At 39.2% G+C, this 17,544-nt stretch overlaps 3 protein-coding genes across 5 annotated transcripts; 1 reads left to right on the forward strand and 2 right to left on the reverse strand.

Moving 5' to 3' along the window:
• Positions 1-458: 458 nt before the first annotated feature.
• Positions 459-6,563, reverse strand: LOC118420404 (RING finger protein 151-like). Its single transcript, XM_035827181.1, has 6 exons — positions 6,360-6,563; positions 5,793-5,901; positions 4,915-4,961; positions 4,679-4,745; positions 4,341-4,491; positions 459-1,216 (listed from the first exon to the last, which is right to left on the reverse strand). Exons 1-6 carry the CDS (start codon positions 6,422-6,424, stop codon positions 1,053-1,055), a joined length of 603 nt encoding a protein of 200 aa, XP_035683074.1. The 5' UTR covers positions 6,425-6,563; the 3' UTR covers positions 459-1,052.
• A 178-nt stretch (positions 6,564-6,741) lies between these two features.
• LOC118421546 (SNARE-associated protein Snapin-like) lies at positions 6,742-9,051 on the forward strand. Its single transcript, XM_035828881.1, has 4 exons — positions 6,742-6,929; positions 7,309-7,355; positions 7,521-7,639; positions 8,089-9,051. Exons 1-4 carry the CDS (start codon positions 6,802-6,804, stop codon positions 8,179-8,181), a joined length of 387 nt encoding a protein of 128 aa, XP_035684774.1. The 5' UTR covers positions 6,742-6,801; the 3' UTR covers positions 8,182-9,051.
• Positions 8,581-17,114, reverse strand: LOC118421545 (uricase-like). 3 transcript variants are annotated; one of them, XM_035828878.1, is made up of 9 exons: positions 17,027-17,114; positions 15,208-15,318; positions 14,618-14,734; positions 13,964-14,080; positions 13,527-13,605; positions 11,293-11,479; positions 10,762-10,885; positions 10,298-10,381; positions 8,581-9,757 (listed from the first exon to the last, which is right to left on the reverse strand). In XM_035828878.1, exons 2-9 carry the CDS (start codon positions 15,310-15,312, stop codon positions 9,683-9,685), a joined length of 888 nt encoding a protein of 295 aa, XP_035684771.1. In that variant the 5' UTR covers positions 15,313-15,318; positions 17,027-17,114; the 3' UTR covers positions 8,581-9,682. The 3 variants fall into 3 exon arrangements, with proteins under 3 accessions (XP_035684771.1, XP_035684773.1, XP_035684772.1); XM_035828880.1 differs by lacking the exon at positions 17,027-17,114 and adding an exon at positions 16,365-16,387; XM_035828879.1 differs by lacking the exon at positions 17,027-17,114 and adding an exon at positions 15,456-15,506.
• Positions 17,115-17,544: the final 430 nt, after the last annotated feature.

A 17,544-nucleotide genomic window follows, 5' to 3' on the forward strand; every position in this document is an offset into this window, starting at 1 on the left:
TTTGAGAGAACTGAAAAGGAAGACTTAATGGAAAAGTTCCAGCGACACACGAGAAGAAGCTTTTATCACAACAGTTTCCACACGGATACACAAACAGGAGATGGCACACATCAACTGCAAATGAGATGCCATCATTTTGTTTCAAGCCGGTCCTGTTGTATGTTTAGATTAGGCCATGTTGATTTGATTATATGGATAACACCTTTGGGAATCCCAAAACTGATGCGAGCGTGCAAATAAAATAAAGTTTGGCCAAAAAAAGTTGCCTTCATTATGAAATTTAAGTGGTCTGGAAAGTTGAACAAATGACAAGCACAGTATTGAATACCAAGCAATAGACAGACAACCTGTGAGTGAGTGAGTTGTATTTCTTCTCCAGACCAATGCAAAGTCCATGTAGCTTTAATGGCATGTGAATGAGCAAAAAGACCTTCCGAACTTTAGTAGCTACAGTATAAATTAGATTACATATACATACAGATGGCCTAGAAGTTACATTTTGTGCTACTTATCCAATAAATCTCACCATATATGAATATTCTGACAAAGAAATTCTTTCTGCAGGTCAGTCTATACAAGGTTTAAACATACAGGTACCTACAATTATTATATAAATATATCATACAATATGAGAACTGTGGTCTATCTTCAACTACACAATTCATTTACACATTTCCAAATAACTAAAGAACTTTCATTGATGGTCTTTTGGAACCATAATTTTGCAGATGGTCTGTTCCTTTGTCATTTATTTCATACATTGCAAACTAACATAAGAAATGAAGTTGACCTGATCTCTTACCCCAAACTTAGCAGAATTTACTATTACTGAATTCTTTGCAAACCATTATAAGATAATATGAGCTTTAAATTGATTTGACTGTGAAATACTTCACAATGGGAGATGCTGCCTTCATCTGAAAGATGATAAAAAAATCTTTCTGAAAGATTTCCTTGTGAAATGGAGTCACCTGCATGATCTACATGTATATGTATACAGATCTACCACATTAAATCAAAAGAAATGCATTATACAGACTATGGTTACATGGCTATTTTGGTCTGTTTTCCTTGTCAAACATGTTCTTGAGCAGGTCCCTCTGACTGGCACCGTTCTTGAACAGCCTCATCTTGAGCGATGGTTTGGGAGGAGACGGGAGTTTGTTCTCATCATCACTGGTACAGAGGAAGCTGCTGCTGGTGTCCACTGATGAGGCTGGGGATATGATATACTAGTATTATATATAAATATAGACATTATGTAGTGGTGAGTGGCACTTTAAGTTTAAAGCACAATATACTGCAAGGAAAGGCAGAGGATGCAAGACCTTGACGGACTTGGACCAGTGACCTGAAAGAGTGGACTGGGCAAAAACTGGCATGTTGGGCTGAAGACTGCTTATGCTGATTGTGTTGCTGCCCTTGCTGCCAGTGAGGCTATGGGACTGGTGAGGTGAGGTGAGGTGAAAGTAGTGAAACCCCTGACTAAGAAGAAGCATCTACCTTCAAACTTCAGATATTGAAATAGTGGTAACAACCAAACTTAGCTTTTAAGCAAATTGAACCGAACCATTGCATAAGAAGTGGAAATCTCTTACCAATCTAAATCAGCTGAAGCTTCAGTATTTAGTACTTTCCACTACACGAAAAAGCAAATATCTGGGTCGAATACTCCTGTATATAAACCCAGATATTCAAAATATGTGGCCGATAACGGGTATATGCCGTCCGTTCACTTGGTATAGACGGACCTGCATATGACCCGGAGATTCACAACTATTAGTGTGCGGGACATATGGAGGCCGATAATGCCTGCATATGTGCCTGGCCATCCCGGTGCATGTCCCGCCCATGTCCGCTCATCCGACCCAAATTTCCTGCATATACCTGCCTATTCGGGACATGCATCCTTGTTAGCACCTAATTATCACCTAATTATCTCACCCAGGCCTCGGCTAGAGCGGCTTCATTATACCATTTGTCATTGAAAGCAGCAGCTGCTTCGTTTTACTACCCTGCCCTACCTAGGATCCCCGTGTAGTGTGTTTATTTTGCTTTTATTCTTTCTGAATGGTGAATGAATTTTCTTTATTTTTTCAAAGTATTTCTGGACAGTAGACTGTCCTGACGATTTCCTCCATATGTGCTAGGAATGATGCTCCTTTTACGTCTTGTGAAGTTCTGCATTCCCGCTATCATACATTCTGTTGTCCACCCGTCTTCTGCACAGACTTTTGTTAGTCAGGAGCACAGCTGCGGCAAAATTTCTAAAATTTCTAAACATGGACGTGAAGATTTGTGTAACCATTGATCCATCGCAACACGGGCGGCCTCCACTGTCCACGGGGCCGAAGCAGAAATCACCCGAGCCAACCACCGCCTCCGGCAGCAACTTTTAAGCCAGCCCTACATGGCGACGTGTGACGTAGTCTCAAACCGTCCGCAAAATCACAACCGGGCATGTTGGTCGTACCCCACCGTACCCTACAGAGCCTGCCCGCGCGCGAGGCTGGATCAGTTCAGTTCAGTTCAATTCATCCTCATATTCAGCGAGGCTGGATACTAGCTATAAAGTTACCGTTGTTTAACACTCCAAGCAGAATCCAATCCTTCAGCGTAGGCAGTTCAAATTCCACGCGGCAAGATGTTGTTTAGTCTCGAGGTCGCATCATTCTAAATCCCACAGTGTTCACTAACGTTGTCTGCCGTGCATGCAGATATCCAGCTATCGGGGTCCGCTGCGTAAAAGCGCAACCTCACAGAAAGAATTCTAGCTCTGAAATGCCAACTGTAAGATTTGAAAACGTTGACTGGTGTGTTGATTGGTCCTTAATTTCAAACACCTATATGCTGTGTGAAATACAATTGGCTAGTTCTGATGAGTATTTGCATACAGACAGACACAATAGGTCGGGAGGTCCACTGTAGCTAAATTCAGCTTTTGTCACCTGGCCAGTTCACAGTCAAACAAGACCCACAAGGAACTAGGTGAAAATGTGTTACTGTAATTGTTAATGATTTCACACATCAGTCTGGTAACAAACATATTGTTTTTGCAACAAGCATTATCCACAAGGATAAAAAAAATGAAGGCTTCCAATGTGAGCGTGGGTATATCATATACGCCATGTTTTCTTTTGTTTCAAAAACACAACATTGGTCTTTAGACTGAGGCGGCCGTTTCATTGATAAGCTTAGGGCGTAAAATGACAGACTACCCCACCATAGAATGGTGGAGAATGTTATCATCAAAGTTCAAACGTGTTAGATTTTACTTAGAATGTCCATTTCGTGTAGTTCAATCTAGGCAACAAACTGCCGCAGAAAAAAAAACGAATATTAAAATTGAGCGTGGGTAAGCCATGTTTTCTTTTGTGTCAAAAGTTAAAAAAAAAATTAGTTGATAAGCTAAAAACGTAAAACCGAAGCTTAAGAATGTAATAATACCAAACGCTGGTATATGACGCGCTCAAAGTTATTTTTAGTGTTCGTTCTAGGTAACAATCCATTGGAAAACGATGATACGCGCCATTCGTGCGTAGGCCTTTCTTTGTTCTTGTAAAACAATGCATTCGTTTATATCAGGCGTTTGTGAGTTTTGTTGACTGAAAATGCCAGACAAGTCAATACACATCCGCTTGGAGAGTACTTTTATGTAAAGCGGATGTCCTTTACCAATCTTACTCAAACCTATTCTTATGACAAAGTATCATTACGTCTATCAATTCACACACAAGATGGTCTCTTGTTTGGCATTACTCAAGACACGAGACGTGAGCAGTGGCCGCATATCCCCATACATGTCTTATTACCGAATGTGCGGGCATAAGCGGTAATATGCAGGACCCGCGCTTGTCATGACAGGATATGACTGCACATGCCCCGGATACACCAGGTTTCACTGGACATATGCAACCCCAAAAACGACGGGATATTCAAGTTTTCGTGTAGTGTTCAGCATAAAGCTAAGTTAGACGTCGCTTTGCTCGCTGTTTGGCTTAGCCAAACTTCTGGTGCTGGTTGGCCTCACCAACCTTCAGGTGCCTTCGCTTGGGACTCTCTGACGTGCGGCACCAACTCGAGTGGTTCAACTTCAAGATACTTAAATATTTTGGGTCACAATTGGTACACCTACTCGGCAGTTCAGCACTGGTGACTCAATGACAATTCCTTGGCCTACCGCTATGGTTAGAGTCTAACTTAGACTAAGCTAAGCTTAATGATATTTCTTGCGTGAAAATTTGAAAAGGGTTTCAGATTAATGTTTGGGGGGACACATATCTTAGAGGGAAGCCTACACTTCCCCCCCTGACAGGGACACTGAGTAACCCCCCACCCACCTGTAGCAGCTGCAGCAGTTGATGACTGTGGTTCCTCCAAGAGAAATTCTGGCAGGTTGGCAGGGTTGAAGCAGCAGGACTTCCTGTGAGACGTCAGCAGCTCCAGCTTACCAATAAACTCACAACCCAGCTTTCTGAATGGACAGGCCACCTGAATAGTTTCAGTAAAAGAAAAATGTTACAAATAACTTTTTAAAAAGTTTTCTAGCTGAAAAGTTAACATTGTGGAAATGAGCTTAGTTCCAGCAATTTCAACCTCCTTGGTTTGAGATTGTTCTAAAACCCTTTTCCTGAGAATTAGAAGAGTAAGGAAATGCAGTCAATTTGCAAGTACTCACCATGTGATCTCCAATGATGTTGGCAAGAATGAAGTCGTAATGAAGGTCCTTTTCTCGAACAGGTCTCCTAGATGTAGGTTATATGAAGAAATATGTATGATAATAATCTACAGGAATAAAAGAATAGTTAAAATGATAAATCATGATAAGTAATAGAATATAATAATGTAATAAGAATACATAAAAGTAATCTTTCCATGCTGATATCTGGCATGAATGTGTAATATCATTCTCACCTGTCCTCTGGACAAGTCTTGCTTGTGCGTAACCAAGCCATAATGCACTGTAAAACAATTAAAAGATAATGTGAAAGTCTTGAAATGCAGACCTGTAAGTTGTACATTTGTGCGACAAAATTTCGGTACTGGAGAAGAGAAAAAAAGACGAAATTTCTAAACATATTATACTAACCAAACGTTGCACCAATTACTCAAGCAACTGGATGTGATTTTGGTCAGACATTTCAGATGACCTCTGTTATCTTTCGTCAGTGACACAATTGTTACTTTAAAACAACATGATTTTGTTACTAGTAATAAATGTGGTTAAATATCAAGTTATGGTACCTGTGTCCCCGTGGTGCCTGCTGTGGCTGAATCGTGAAGTTCTGGTGAAATGTTTTTACTTTGTTTTGTTTGTTTCCCTGTATACAGTAGCTGTGTCCACAGGGTGCCCTTTGTGACGGAGAGGTGACCTGTTTTTGTTTGTTTATTTATTTACCTTTTTTCACTAGTTGTGTTTAGTCAGTGCCTGCTGTGACTGACATGAAGATGTACTTGCAAAATGCTTTTTATTTTTTATTTAATTGTTTACCTGTTTACAGTAGCTGTGTTAACACTGTGCCCATTTGGACCAAGAGACATAATATTTTTTGTTTGTTTGTTTACCTGTTTACAGTAGCTGTGTCCGCAGGGTGCCCGTTGTGACCTAGAAGAGACATACTATTTTGTTTGTTTGTTTATCTGTTTACAGTAGCTGTGTCCGCAGGGTGCCCGTTGTGACGGACAGATGACATGTTTTTGTTTGTTTGTTTACCTGTTTACAGTAGCTGTGTCCGCAGGGTGCCCGTTGTGACCGAGAAGAGACATATTATTTTGTTTGTTAAATTGTTTACCTGTTTACAGTAGCTGTGTCCGCAGGGTGCCCGTTGTGGTTCTTTGAACACATCTTGGCAGATGGAGCAGTACAGGTGTTCACTCACGGACTCTGGGTTCAGGAAATACCTGCAGGTGGGTATTAAGTAACGTTAGTGCAGTACAGGTGTTCACTCACCGACTCTGGGTTCAGAAAATACCTGCAGGTGGGTATTAAGTAACGTTAGTGCAGTACAGGTGTTCACTCACGGACTCTGGGTTCAGGAAATACCTGCAGGGGGAGAGGAATCAGTAAGTTTCTTCTTAGTTCAGCCAGGTAGAACTTGAACTTTTCTCGCTAAAATCAGTAAAAATTTGTGATTCAACAACACGCAACGTGGATTAAAGAAACTTGACTTCGAAAATCAGAAATACTGATCTTTAGTAGCTAAGATTATTGACACACAAAAAAAACAGCATTGCTATCTAACGATTTCGATCTGGTTCTGTGTTGAGGCTAGAAAAATTACGACAATCGGGGGAAAATATCAAAAATTTTATGCAACCAACGATCGATGCGATCGTATTTATTTGAAAGCCGAACCAACCTTTCTTCTTCGCCTTCATTTGAGTCCGCAAAGCCCTCGTCCCCTCTCTTTCTCTTGCTTGCCATGTTAAAGATTGAAAATTCAACAAGAATGATCGCGTTAATAGTAACAGGGCAGGTCAAAACATACAAAACATTTCACCTGAATGGCAGTCTTTTTTCGACAAGTTTGAAATTCGTGAAACTATCAAACGCATGCGTACTAGAGTCTAACACAACGACAAAACGCTCAGTACCTCAAATTACAAAATACGGGCAAAAAGCAGTAATACGTTATGTAGAAGAAATAAATGACATCTAATTATTCAATTCGCAATATTAAACTATCATAGGTTATCTGTTTGTAATAATTCACGTGATAGTTACTATTCTTCTTTATTTTGCTGCGTTTTGGTGTTATTAACTGCAACCTTTGACCTAATAACAACCTTTGACCCAGCAAGATGGCGGACAGTGACGGAATTTTGGTCAGTCCGGCTCCCGGTGTGACTAGAGACGCTCTAGCGGATGGCATGATGAGACTTCTCCGGCCTGCTGTAGAAGAGTTGGACGATAGAGTGCGCGGTGTCAGGTCAGTGCGGTTTTATGACTTTATGTGGTGGTATAAGACCTCAGGGTCATACTTTAGACAAGCTTCCTCTTGCACGAAGCAGGTGATAGTCACATGATGTTTTGTTGTGGTACAAATGTAGGTCACACGACACCATTTTGTTCCTTGTCGAAAAAAATAAGTTTACTCAGTTTCGGGAAGTAAATAAAACCAGACCAGGTATTTCTACGAAGTTACTCTGCTTGAGGTGTTTCCATCTTGACTTTATGATAGTCTTTGAAGGGAAAAATGATTATGTCTTGCCTGAGAATTTTTTTTAGTAATTTTTACAGATTTATGTGCATTATGAAAATCCCTAATAATGTCAGTTCAGCTGATGGTTATTTTGTTCATCCTACAGACAGAGTCAGCTGGAGCTGAGAGAACAGATCGATGGTTTATGTGGAGGTGAGTGTAGTATAATCAGCTGTAGCTTTCCCATGTTGTGCAATGCTAATACATGTTTATTTATTTATTGCATCTCAAAATCAAAGAAAGCAAAATGATTTTTGGAAACTTTTAGTCTTACCTGTATTTGAAAAAGAAATGTGTGTCTATTTTCATTTGCTTCAGAGTTGAAAAAGATAAATGAAGAGCAGCAGGTACCGGTAGATTTGGAGCCGTACGTCAAGAAACTGATGAACGCCCGGAGAAGAGTCATGGTGGTCAACAACATCCTGCAGAATGCTCAGGTGTGGTGGTGATGTTGTAACAGTGTGGGGGTTCAAGCACCACCAAATCAGTCATGCCAAGCAGCTCTGAGCTTTTGGCATAGTGGTTTGCATTGCTGGGATTGTGATCTGGCAGCCCAGATTCAGCATGTGTTCGAATCCTGGAAGCCAGGATATTGTTTCTGTCTGTTTCTACTCTTTTCTTACAGTGTCATACACTTTCACTTCAATTTATCTTAAATCTTACATCTTACCAAGAAGGCTGTTGAATCTTTATGGCCGATTACTACTAATGAAGTTAGATGTACAGTTAAAGTTTCAGACTACTACTTGAAAAGACATGCTTAATCCTATATATTATATCATGGAACTTCAAGATAGAAGCTCTGTATATGTTGGGTAGCACTAGTATGTACTTGTACCTCATGATTTAGAGTTTATGGAATTGTTTCCTTTTCACCCCCACACAGGAGAGACTTGGTAGACTCCATCAGAGCGTTTCCCGGGAAACCGCCAGAAGAAAAGCTTTACTGGAACCTCCTAATGCTGGACCAGTCATGTGATCATCATACAATCATCATCAACTTGTCATCATTAGCTTTAGCCTGTTATCCATCTGTACCTACCGGCAACTGGGTCTCAATTCATTTCCCATATATACTTAAGCTTACATGTATCAGAAGTAAAGTCTTTGTGAACATTCATTCAATTGCTCTCTATTGTCTGTTGCTTGCCATCTGACAAGGGTTCTGTCCTACAAACTATGTAGGTTGGGGAGGTAAAAATCTGCAAGATTGTGCAGAGAAAAAATTCATTTGAGTTACCAACAGTGTAATTGATAAATATGATTAGTGCTTATGAAATTATGAAATGTACAGACTTTGTGTAGACTGGTTTGTTGATTGCTTTATTTGTAAAGAAACACATGCAGCCAGTGTCAAGGGCTCTGCACAAATTTGATCTTTTTCTATACCATATATCATACTGTTATGGCACAACCATATTAAAAGAATGGAAAGTCATGTCAAGCAGTCACGTTTAGATGTGAGTTGCAACAGTTGGTCTTCTAAATGCAAACATAAAATGTATGGAGACACTTAAAAGTGTTCTATAATAATTATTCAATGTAATTTGTTACTTATGCCTGAATACTTATGCCTGAATACTTTTCATTTGGGATATACATAGTGTGGATATATTATAATTAAATGAACAGATTGACTATTAGCTATGATTGTATAAAGTATAGGGGAACATAAAGATTTCAATATTATCTTGATATGCATTTGTCCAACCATATAAGTCACACATCAAAGTCTGAACTTAGTCCATTTCAATACAGTACGGCTCAACCCATAAAATTATACATGATCCTAAAAAACACCAACATTTTAAAATTCAGTAACAACAACATGATGTTTCCATATGCTGACTAAAAATAAAAATCACACCAAATTACCCGTACAAATCTTACATGCCTGTATTATTCATAATAAAACATAAAACATAGGCAGAGTTGTAGCTCATTAATGTATATTATGCATTGGAATGATTACTGTTACAGTAGCTTTACTGTAAGATACACCGTATACACTGCGAGTGTTTAAGCATTTACCTGAATGATATTACAGATTGTATTAGCTGAATACTAATATCTGTACTGAATACTTTACATCACCAGAACCTGCTAAAGAATTAACAAAATCTGGTGACAAAAGGTTTTCTTCCTCAACAAAGAGATTAGACTGTGGAAAGGGATTCTTTATTAGATATTGAAATAGCCATTCAAAGAATCCAATCTTAAAACTGCATCTAATTCTGCCAGGAGTTTGGTTTTAGTTTGATTCAGACCTCCATTAGTGACTGGTCATGATATGTCACTATTCTTCCTGGAGTCCTGGTGAATGATGTAATTCTCGTATGGCTGATACGAGACGGTGAGGTTTGCCCTGCCTCCAGGAGTGTACTGTAAATCTATAATATTGCATTTTTACATTTGTTGATCTAATACTGTCTGATTGTTTGACCAGCCAGATGTTGTTGTGACCTGTCTCCATGCTTGTCTCACAGCTTGGCTGTTGTCTTGCGCCTGATGGCAGCGTGGATGTTTCCTGATGGCTTGTCAACTGGCATGAGGACCTGTCGGGAGAAGGAATTGACAAAACAAAATGAAGTTTTCTATGATTAACTGTAAACACTAAAAGGAGATACGAATTAAGACCAAATTAAAAACCAAAACAAACCAACACTGAACATCTTCCACATGTTTTTCAATCTTTCATTCATAAACTTCTGCTGTGTATGATAGAGTGGAGGCTGTTAGCCTGGTATCCGAACTTATTATACTTATTATACTTATACTTATCCGAACTTATTATACATGTAGCTCCAGAGCTTGAGTCTCTTCTGTCCTCTCTGCAAATTTAAAGAGACTTCGGAGCTATGATAGGTTTAGATACATGTATCAGGCTACGAAAGTGTACTCTCACCTCACTGGTCCCATAGCCTCACAGGCTGTAGGGGCAGCATTTCCATCAAAATAAGTTTTCCACCTTTCTCTGTCCTCAGCCAAACTGTACTGTACTACATATTACTAAAAAGCACACATCTTGCTAATACATGTATAAGAATCACAAACATCTTTTCTAAAACAGCCATTTTCATAAATCATTTCCTGACCTCATCCTTGTTTTCCAGTCCAAACTTGGACATGTCCACGGTGAAGTTGTGCACGTTGGGCATCGTCATCTCAATTTCACTGATCTGGAAACAAAAATAGAGTATGTCAATTATTTAAGGTTAGACTTCCAGGTAGAAAATGTCTTTGTTACAATGTAGATCAAACAACGAGATAAATTATTTGAAGACTCAAACTTTACAGATAGCATCTACTACAGCCAGTGCAGCCAGCGTAGTTAGTCTGAAAGAGATTAATGCATTCACTACTATGCAGAGTCCTAGACTCGTTTGCCAGCTTTTGATACTAAGTACAATGTCATGTATCTTATGCCACCGTAGGATCTGCTTGGAGATTACTTGACTTACTTGGAGATTAAGTCACTGATAAAAAGGACAGAAGATGCTATCTGGAACATCAGTATTGAGAATTACAGTTTCTAACCCCTGCCACATGAACGACCTACCTGTGGTACTCGTCCCAGTATCTCACACTCAGCATCATACAGGGTCTTCTGGACAGAGGCAGAGAACATGCCTGCTGCCGCGGGACCTGCAAACTCCTCTAGGATGGTGGACTTTGCAATGTTCCTGGGAAAACAACAATGGATCGTGAGCTTACATTTTACAATATACATTTTCAAGTCACATTAAATCTACCAAAGACGTCATTTTTAGCTCATTCTAATATACAATGGGCTACCATGATCCAGAAAAAAAAAGAAGGCGAGATGGTAATATGGTAAAAATAGAGTACAATCTTCCAAGATGATGCCAAGGTACTATAATTACTGGTACATGTGCCATGTTACATAACCAATTTGAGCATGCATTAAAAGAATTACCAAGTGGACAAAGTTATTTTATTTTATTCGCATTCATTTTTTTAGCATGGGACAAGAAGCTCACAATGAGCTTATAGAGGTCTTCTGCTCTGTATATTACATACAATGACAATCGAAAGTAACAAAATTGAGATTATAACGATTGAAACATACCACACAGCATCGAAGTCCAGCCCCTGTAGTGTGCTGTACTTCCACCTGCTGTGCACGACAGTCTCCAAACACCTGTCCTGCACCTCAGGTAGGCTGGTGTACCTGTCCCTCAGGAACCCCGAGAAACCAGACTGGGTCGTCTTCAAGATCTTCATGTCCTTCAGGCCAGCATGAACCACTGGTGCACCTGAGGAAAGTTGTATAGAATTAATTGAAATAACAAAATAGGAGAAAGGTAATTCCCTGGAAACTGTAACAGATATTAAGTGAAATTTGGGCTTTTAAATCTATAGAAAGTTTCTATCTACAATGTAGTTACACTCATTTTTTGAAAAAAACTTTTTGAAAAAGCTGTTTTGAAGATGAAAAAGATTCAGTCTGTTTATCAAAATTCACCACTCAAGTGGAAGGGGCTAGGGAACAGCCAATGGCACCTTAACTAGTCCTCCAAAGAAAAGAATGTGCAATGTCTAAACAATATTGACTTGTTGTCTATGCAAGCTTTTTTTCAGATCACTAAATTGAAACATTATTTTTTTCCCAAACTTTGGGTAACATCCCTCACTGAGTTTGTTGCACTGCTTAAGCTTTAAGTTCAAGTACACTACCAGACACAGAAGTTTGGTACTGTTAGAACACCAAGTCTTGTTGTTGACTCCATGCCAAAGAACCAATATCTCACACTAACTCTTTCTGCCACCACAGCAAACTCTGGGCTGCTTTAATCAGGATGCTTGTAGAACAGTCACACTAGAGTAGGTACAGTGTAAATCATAACTATGGCAACAAAGGTCAAGTCTAGTCGGATTTCAAAGCCAACTTTCCTGGCTTCCTCTATCATTAACGCTAACAAGGCTGAATTCCAGGTTACCAAATGGGAAACATATCTTACCAAATTTGTTGCAGTTGGACTAAAGATACCAGTCTTGTTGATTCCATGCCAAAAAGCCAATAGCTCACACTAACTCTTTCTGCCACCACAGACTTTGGGCTGGTTTAATTAGGAGGCTTGTAGAACGAACATGGTAAAGTATACGTAGGTACAGTGTAAATCATAATTGTGGCAACAAAGGTCAGATCTAGTTGGATTTCTAACCCACCTTTCCTGGCTAAGTCCTCAATCATTTTTAAAGTTAACAAGGCTGGATTCCAGGCTACCACATGGGTAACAATTATCTTACCAAACCTGTCGCAGTTAAGGTGAGTGCAAAGCCTGGTACCAAAGTTTGGTATTGTTTGGACTATGGGTCTAAGTCTTGTTGTTGATTCCATGCCAAAAAGCCAATAGCTCACACTAACTCTTTCTGCCACTACAACAGATTCCGGGCTGCTTTAATCAGGAGGCTTGTAGAACAGACACGATAGAAATTGAATACAGTGGAATTCATAAGGCTTGTGTCAATGAAGGTCAGAGTTTTGACTTGTCTTCCGTCTCTTTCTCTGTGATTTGTCACGAAAAGCCTATCATTCACACTTATTCTTATTGCCACTACAGTAGACACGATGAACTACAGAAACAGCACTATGATTCTTAACTTGCCTTTAGTGCCCTCCTACAATTGCTTTTTTACAAAAAGCCAATCGCTCACACTTATTCTTATTGCCACTACTGTAACAGCAGAGACAATGAGCTACTGGGAGAGTTTGATTTATACAACAGTCATAATACAGCAGATACAACATTAGGCTATAGCTAGCACCTTCACACTTCAAGGTGATATATCTGGTCCATCTGGTCTGACCTTCTGATTGTAGATTGCATCTTACAGCTTGTGGCACTGGGTGCAGGTGAGATTACTCAGGTGTGTGACTCACCTTATTTGCCCTGCTTCATGTGACAGAAGCACAAGGAAGCCATTCTCCTACACAGAGACATCAAACAACGGCAGCAAACCACCTCTTGTCTGTACTCTGCTATCTCAACCGTCACCATCAGTTCCTGACAGCCTGCTTATGAATATCAATGAGCAAGATCCCTTTTGAAAACTGAAAGGCCTATTCTCTGATTGGCTGATAGCTGGTTTGTGGCAACGCCCACAGGAACTGATGGTGACAATTGAGATAGCAGAATACAGACAAGAGGCAGTTTGCTGCCGCCGCTGGATGTCTCTGCGTAGGAGAATGAAGGAAGCCAGCTAGCTGTAGTCATAGATCTAAAAAGTTACAATCTTCTACCCTATCATAATTGCTTGTGGCACCTGGCAGAGATGAGAATACTCAGGTGTGTGACTCACCTTGTCTGGCCTGCTCCACGTGACAGAACCTTACAGCATCTGGAGTCATGATGAAGGCATGGGCATGGTCCTTTCCACCCTGCGGACAAGAAACATTTAGAAAATCTAGTTGTTAAGAACTATACATTCAGGCTAAGACCTTTACAGAAAGTTCACTTTTAGAAAAATGAGAATGTATGGAATTGTGTTATATATTCAATGGTGAGATATTCAGGTTATCATTATGACTACATAATATACAAAATATTTATAATTCTTTATTAATCAGACAACTGAATAAATTCTCTTAAGCGTCAAACTTGTATTATCGCTATAATTCTCGGTCACTGATGAAACATTGTACATGTAGATGCTATCTAATATGTATTACATTTAGCCAGTTTTTGCTTTATTTTGTTGAGTATATCAAACATCTATTGATGTTGATGATGACATACTATTTTCATCCTCCTCCAGGGTGCCATGGTAATGTCCACCTTCACCCTGGTGATGTGGGAGAAACTGGACAGGAAGTGATGACACAGGTCCAGTCCGAACTGCTCTGGAGTGGTCACCTGGATAAATATCAACAAACAAACAAACAAACAAACAAACATGAACAACAAAATAACTCCAAGCTTTCAAGCCTTAATAATAGTAATGTGGGTGACACAAGTACCAGCCTAAACTGTTCTGGAGTGGTCACCTGGATAAACATCAAAAACAAACAAAAAAACATGTTGAATTAACACAAGTTGAATTAACACAAGTCCAGAAATGTATGAGACACAAGTCTAAAATCCAAACAGCTCTTGATTAAGTCACACACATGAAGATATACTGGTAACACACTCCAAAACTAGTGATATGGAAAAAAAATGAACAGACTGTCCAGACTGCTCTATATAGTATGGTCACATGCAGAAACATTATCCATCATAAGTTGGTTGGTGAGTTAGCTGATTAGTCATTTATATCAAGTAATTCTGGCAAAAACACAAAACAAACTCATTACATTATTAGATACACGTAGTAATTCTTATGTTCAAAACTCATGCTCAACTCACATGTAGTGTGTGAGCATGGACAGTGTTCTTTTACGTCAAACTCACCCCTTTAGTTTTAGCGAGAGCATAGACCGTGTTCTTCTGAGTGTCTGTGGCGATGATGTCACTGTTGTCTCCATGGAGATAGTCTTTCTTACTGGACAGGGTCAGACTGGTGGACACCTGTTGGAATATTAATGTAAAAATTAATTTAAAAAAGGACAAGTAAAAGCATAATATTCATGTGATTAGCAGCTTTTTCTAATATACTTGTATTGTAGTAATATTCTCGTTTGGCTTTAATGTAAAGTGAATAAGTCAATTATTTAAAACTTTAATAAAATAACTAAACTCCTGATATCTCATGATATAGTCATGATCAAAGTTACAAATATTATTTAGCAAGTTTACTGTTTAAAATTTTGCAAAAGAAAACAGAAACCAGATAAATGTTCATGTTTACAGAAACACTGACATGCATACTCATAAAGTCAAAGTCAAATAAAGTCAAAGAGTATTGGACATGGACATATTCTACCAAAAATTAGTAAAAGTGGTCTTGCACCCTCACTGCAGGAATCTGTGTAGCCCAAGGGCTAAAGAAACAGATATCATGGGCACTGTATCCACAAAGGTGTGAGAAGTATCTAACCTACCTCCAGCTCCCTGATATCCTGGTGTTTTCCCCCTAACCTGCGGATATGGAGCAGTCGGACCCAGTTCTTCCCGTACTCTGTGTTTGTGAACTCAACGTCCGCCATCTTTCCCTGCAAAAAGAAAATGCTTTTAAGTGCACAATTGTATCAAAAATAGATAAAATGTCATCCATCCCAGCTTTGAGTGAAAGTTTAACTTGGGATAGAAATGCATAGAATTACTCACTTACTTACTAGTAATAAAGTACTAGTATAGACTGATTTATTGAATTGAAACCCCTGGCAGCAAACAAGACTGAAATGCAAAAATTCACAATAGATCTAGAATTACAAATGGCAAGATCTTAAAATAGCAAGACTTCCCAATTTTGAACACCTTCTATGACACAAAATGCCTTTAAGTTTGCAAATTAACTACATGTTATTAGCTTTGACTATTGGGTACAACATTCTTAACCAACTCTCTGGGAATATGGAAGTATAACTCTTTCTGACAGGTGAATACTTAAAACCCACAAGTACTATTCAAGTTTGTTTCATGAACAAATACAGCCAGCAAACATGCAAGTCACAAAATCCACACAAAGCTGAATGCGAGAGGAAAATAACGTACGTACTGTGGCTTTGCATTATGTAATATTGTGTAAGGTATGTCTTACTAAGATGTCAAGCTATAAAAACGCCTTCGCTTTGCAAATATAAGGAACAAAGAAAGTTTGAGGCTACCATGCTTTCACTGGCATGTGGGGCAAGGTACAACCTTATGCAATAGGCTTTATGCAAACACCATCTTTGTTGCATTTAATCTTCATTTTTGCTTTTTTGGATTTCTGTAGTATCCGACTAAATCAGCATTCTAAAATAAATGTTAACGTTATCTGTGTGTGTTACTCTTTTCTGGTTTAACTTTAACTTTTTTCAAGAAAAATGGCCACGTGGTTAAACCTCAGGTGTTTCATTCCTGGCATTTGGCGTGAGGAAGGTTACACAACACCTGCACCTTTAGACTCGTTTAGAAAGTTCTCCCTAGGCCCTAATCAAAGATATCTCGAAATGACAAAAAAGAGTCATAAATGGCAAATGTGAATGAAAAGGACTGTTAATACCGACTACTTTGCTGGCGCCACCTTCCCTATAAACTCTGGGTCAATAAACACTGTAATGACACGCCTCCGGGAATGTTTGGTTGACCCGTTTTTCGCCTGTGAACTGTCTATCACCCCAGCGGGCCTACGTGACACTTTTGTCTACTCGACACTGATTAGAAATTTGTTTGTTTACACTTTGTGGGCGGTTATCTTATTGTCCAATCAGAGCTGAACCGGCTCTACCTGGTGTTAGTTCTCCTGTTTATACAATTACTTTAGGTTGTACCACTAAATAATATGTGATATTGGCAAGTTACGTAGCTTTCTGTAAGCTTATACAACTGGATATTGGGTGACCTTCGTAGACAATTGGTTATAGTCTATTAACTCTCCTTTTAAATGTCGACATATACTTTATAATATAAAGGCTCTAAGACTCTCAACGTTTATACTTTTCTAAAAACCCCGAGGACATTATAAAAGCTACACTGGTATGAAATTCATCACAACTGTATAATGCATCTGACTAACTTAAGTGCTAACGTTACCTGCGTGTTAGTAGACGAAAACATTGACCAGTACAAATCAAAAGGAAATGTGGGCCTGCCTTGAAGTTGAATAAACTAACAGCACGATCATCTGTTTTTATACTAATAGACCGACTGGATCACTGTAACACATGTTAGACAGCAGCACTCACAGTTCTAGAAAAGGTGAAAGTACTGTCTCACCTGTTGAGTTACCTGCAGAGTCGTCCCCACACAGCTGACCTGCACCTCACCTGGGGGAAAGTGTAAACAACATTGCGCAAGTCGAACAAAATTAGTCAGTAAATTTTTAGCCACAGATTCTGCAGTATGGGGGCATACACTTGCTTTTTTAAGCCTCAATGCTGTTAAAATTGGTAAAAGAATCATAATCACATTATATGGTGATAAAAATTGTGATACTTGCGTGGGTAGAATTGTTGAGCATAAGGGAAAAGTACGTATTCGTGTAAGTTGCCGAACATCGGGCTATCTATTTAACGAAGTCATATAGGTCAAAGGTTACGCGAAAGTTTTGGGTTGTTTCTCGCCGCGCGCAAGGGACATTTTTATCTCGAGCTTTCTCATGTTTTACTGACTATTTAGATGATATAACAATTGTGATGCGGAGAAGGATCTTCGAACCGCTACTTGACGATGTCTTGACGCTTTGAGACGTCTTGATAATGTAGAGAAACAGTGTGAGTGTCGAGGTGTAGTAG

This window comes from Branchiostoma floridae, chromosome 8 (genome assembly GCF_000003815.2).
Source record: "Branchiostoma floridae strain S238N-H82 chromosome 8, Bfl_VNyyK, whole genome shotgun sequence".
Lineage (NCBI taxonomy): Eukaryota > Metazoa > Chordata > Leptocardii > Amphioxiformes > Branchiostomatidae > Branchiostoma > Branchiostoma floridae.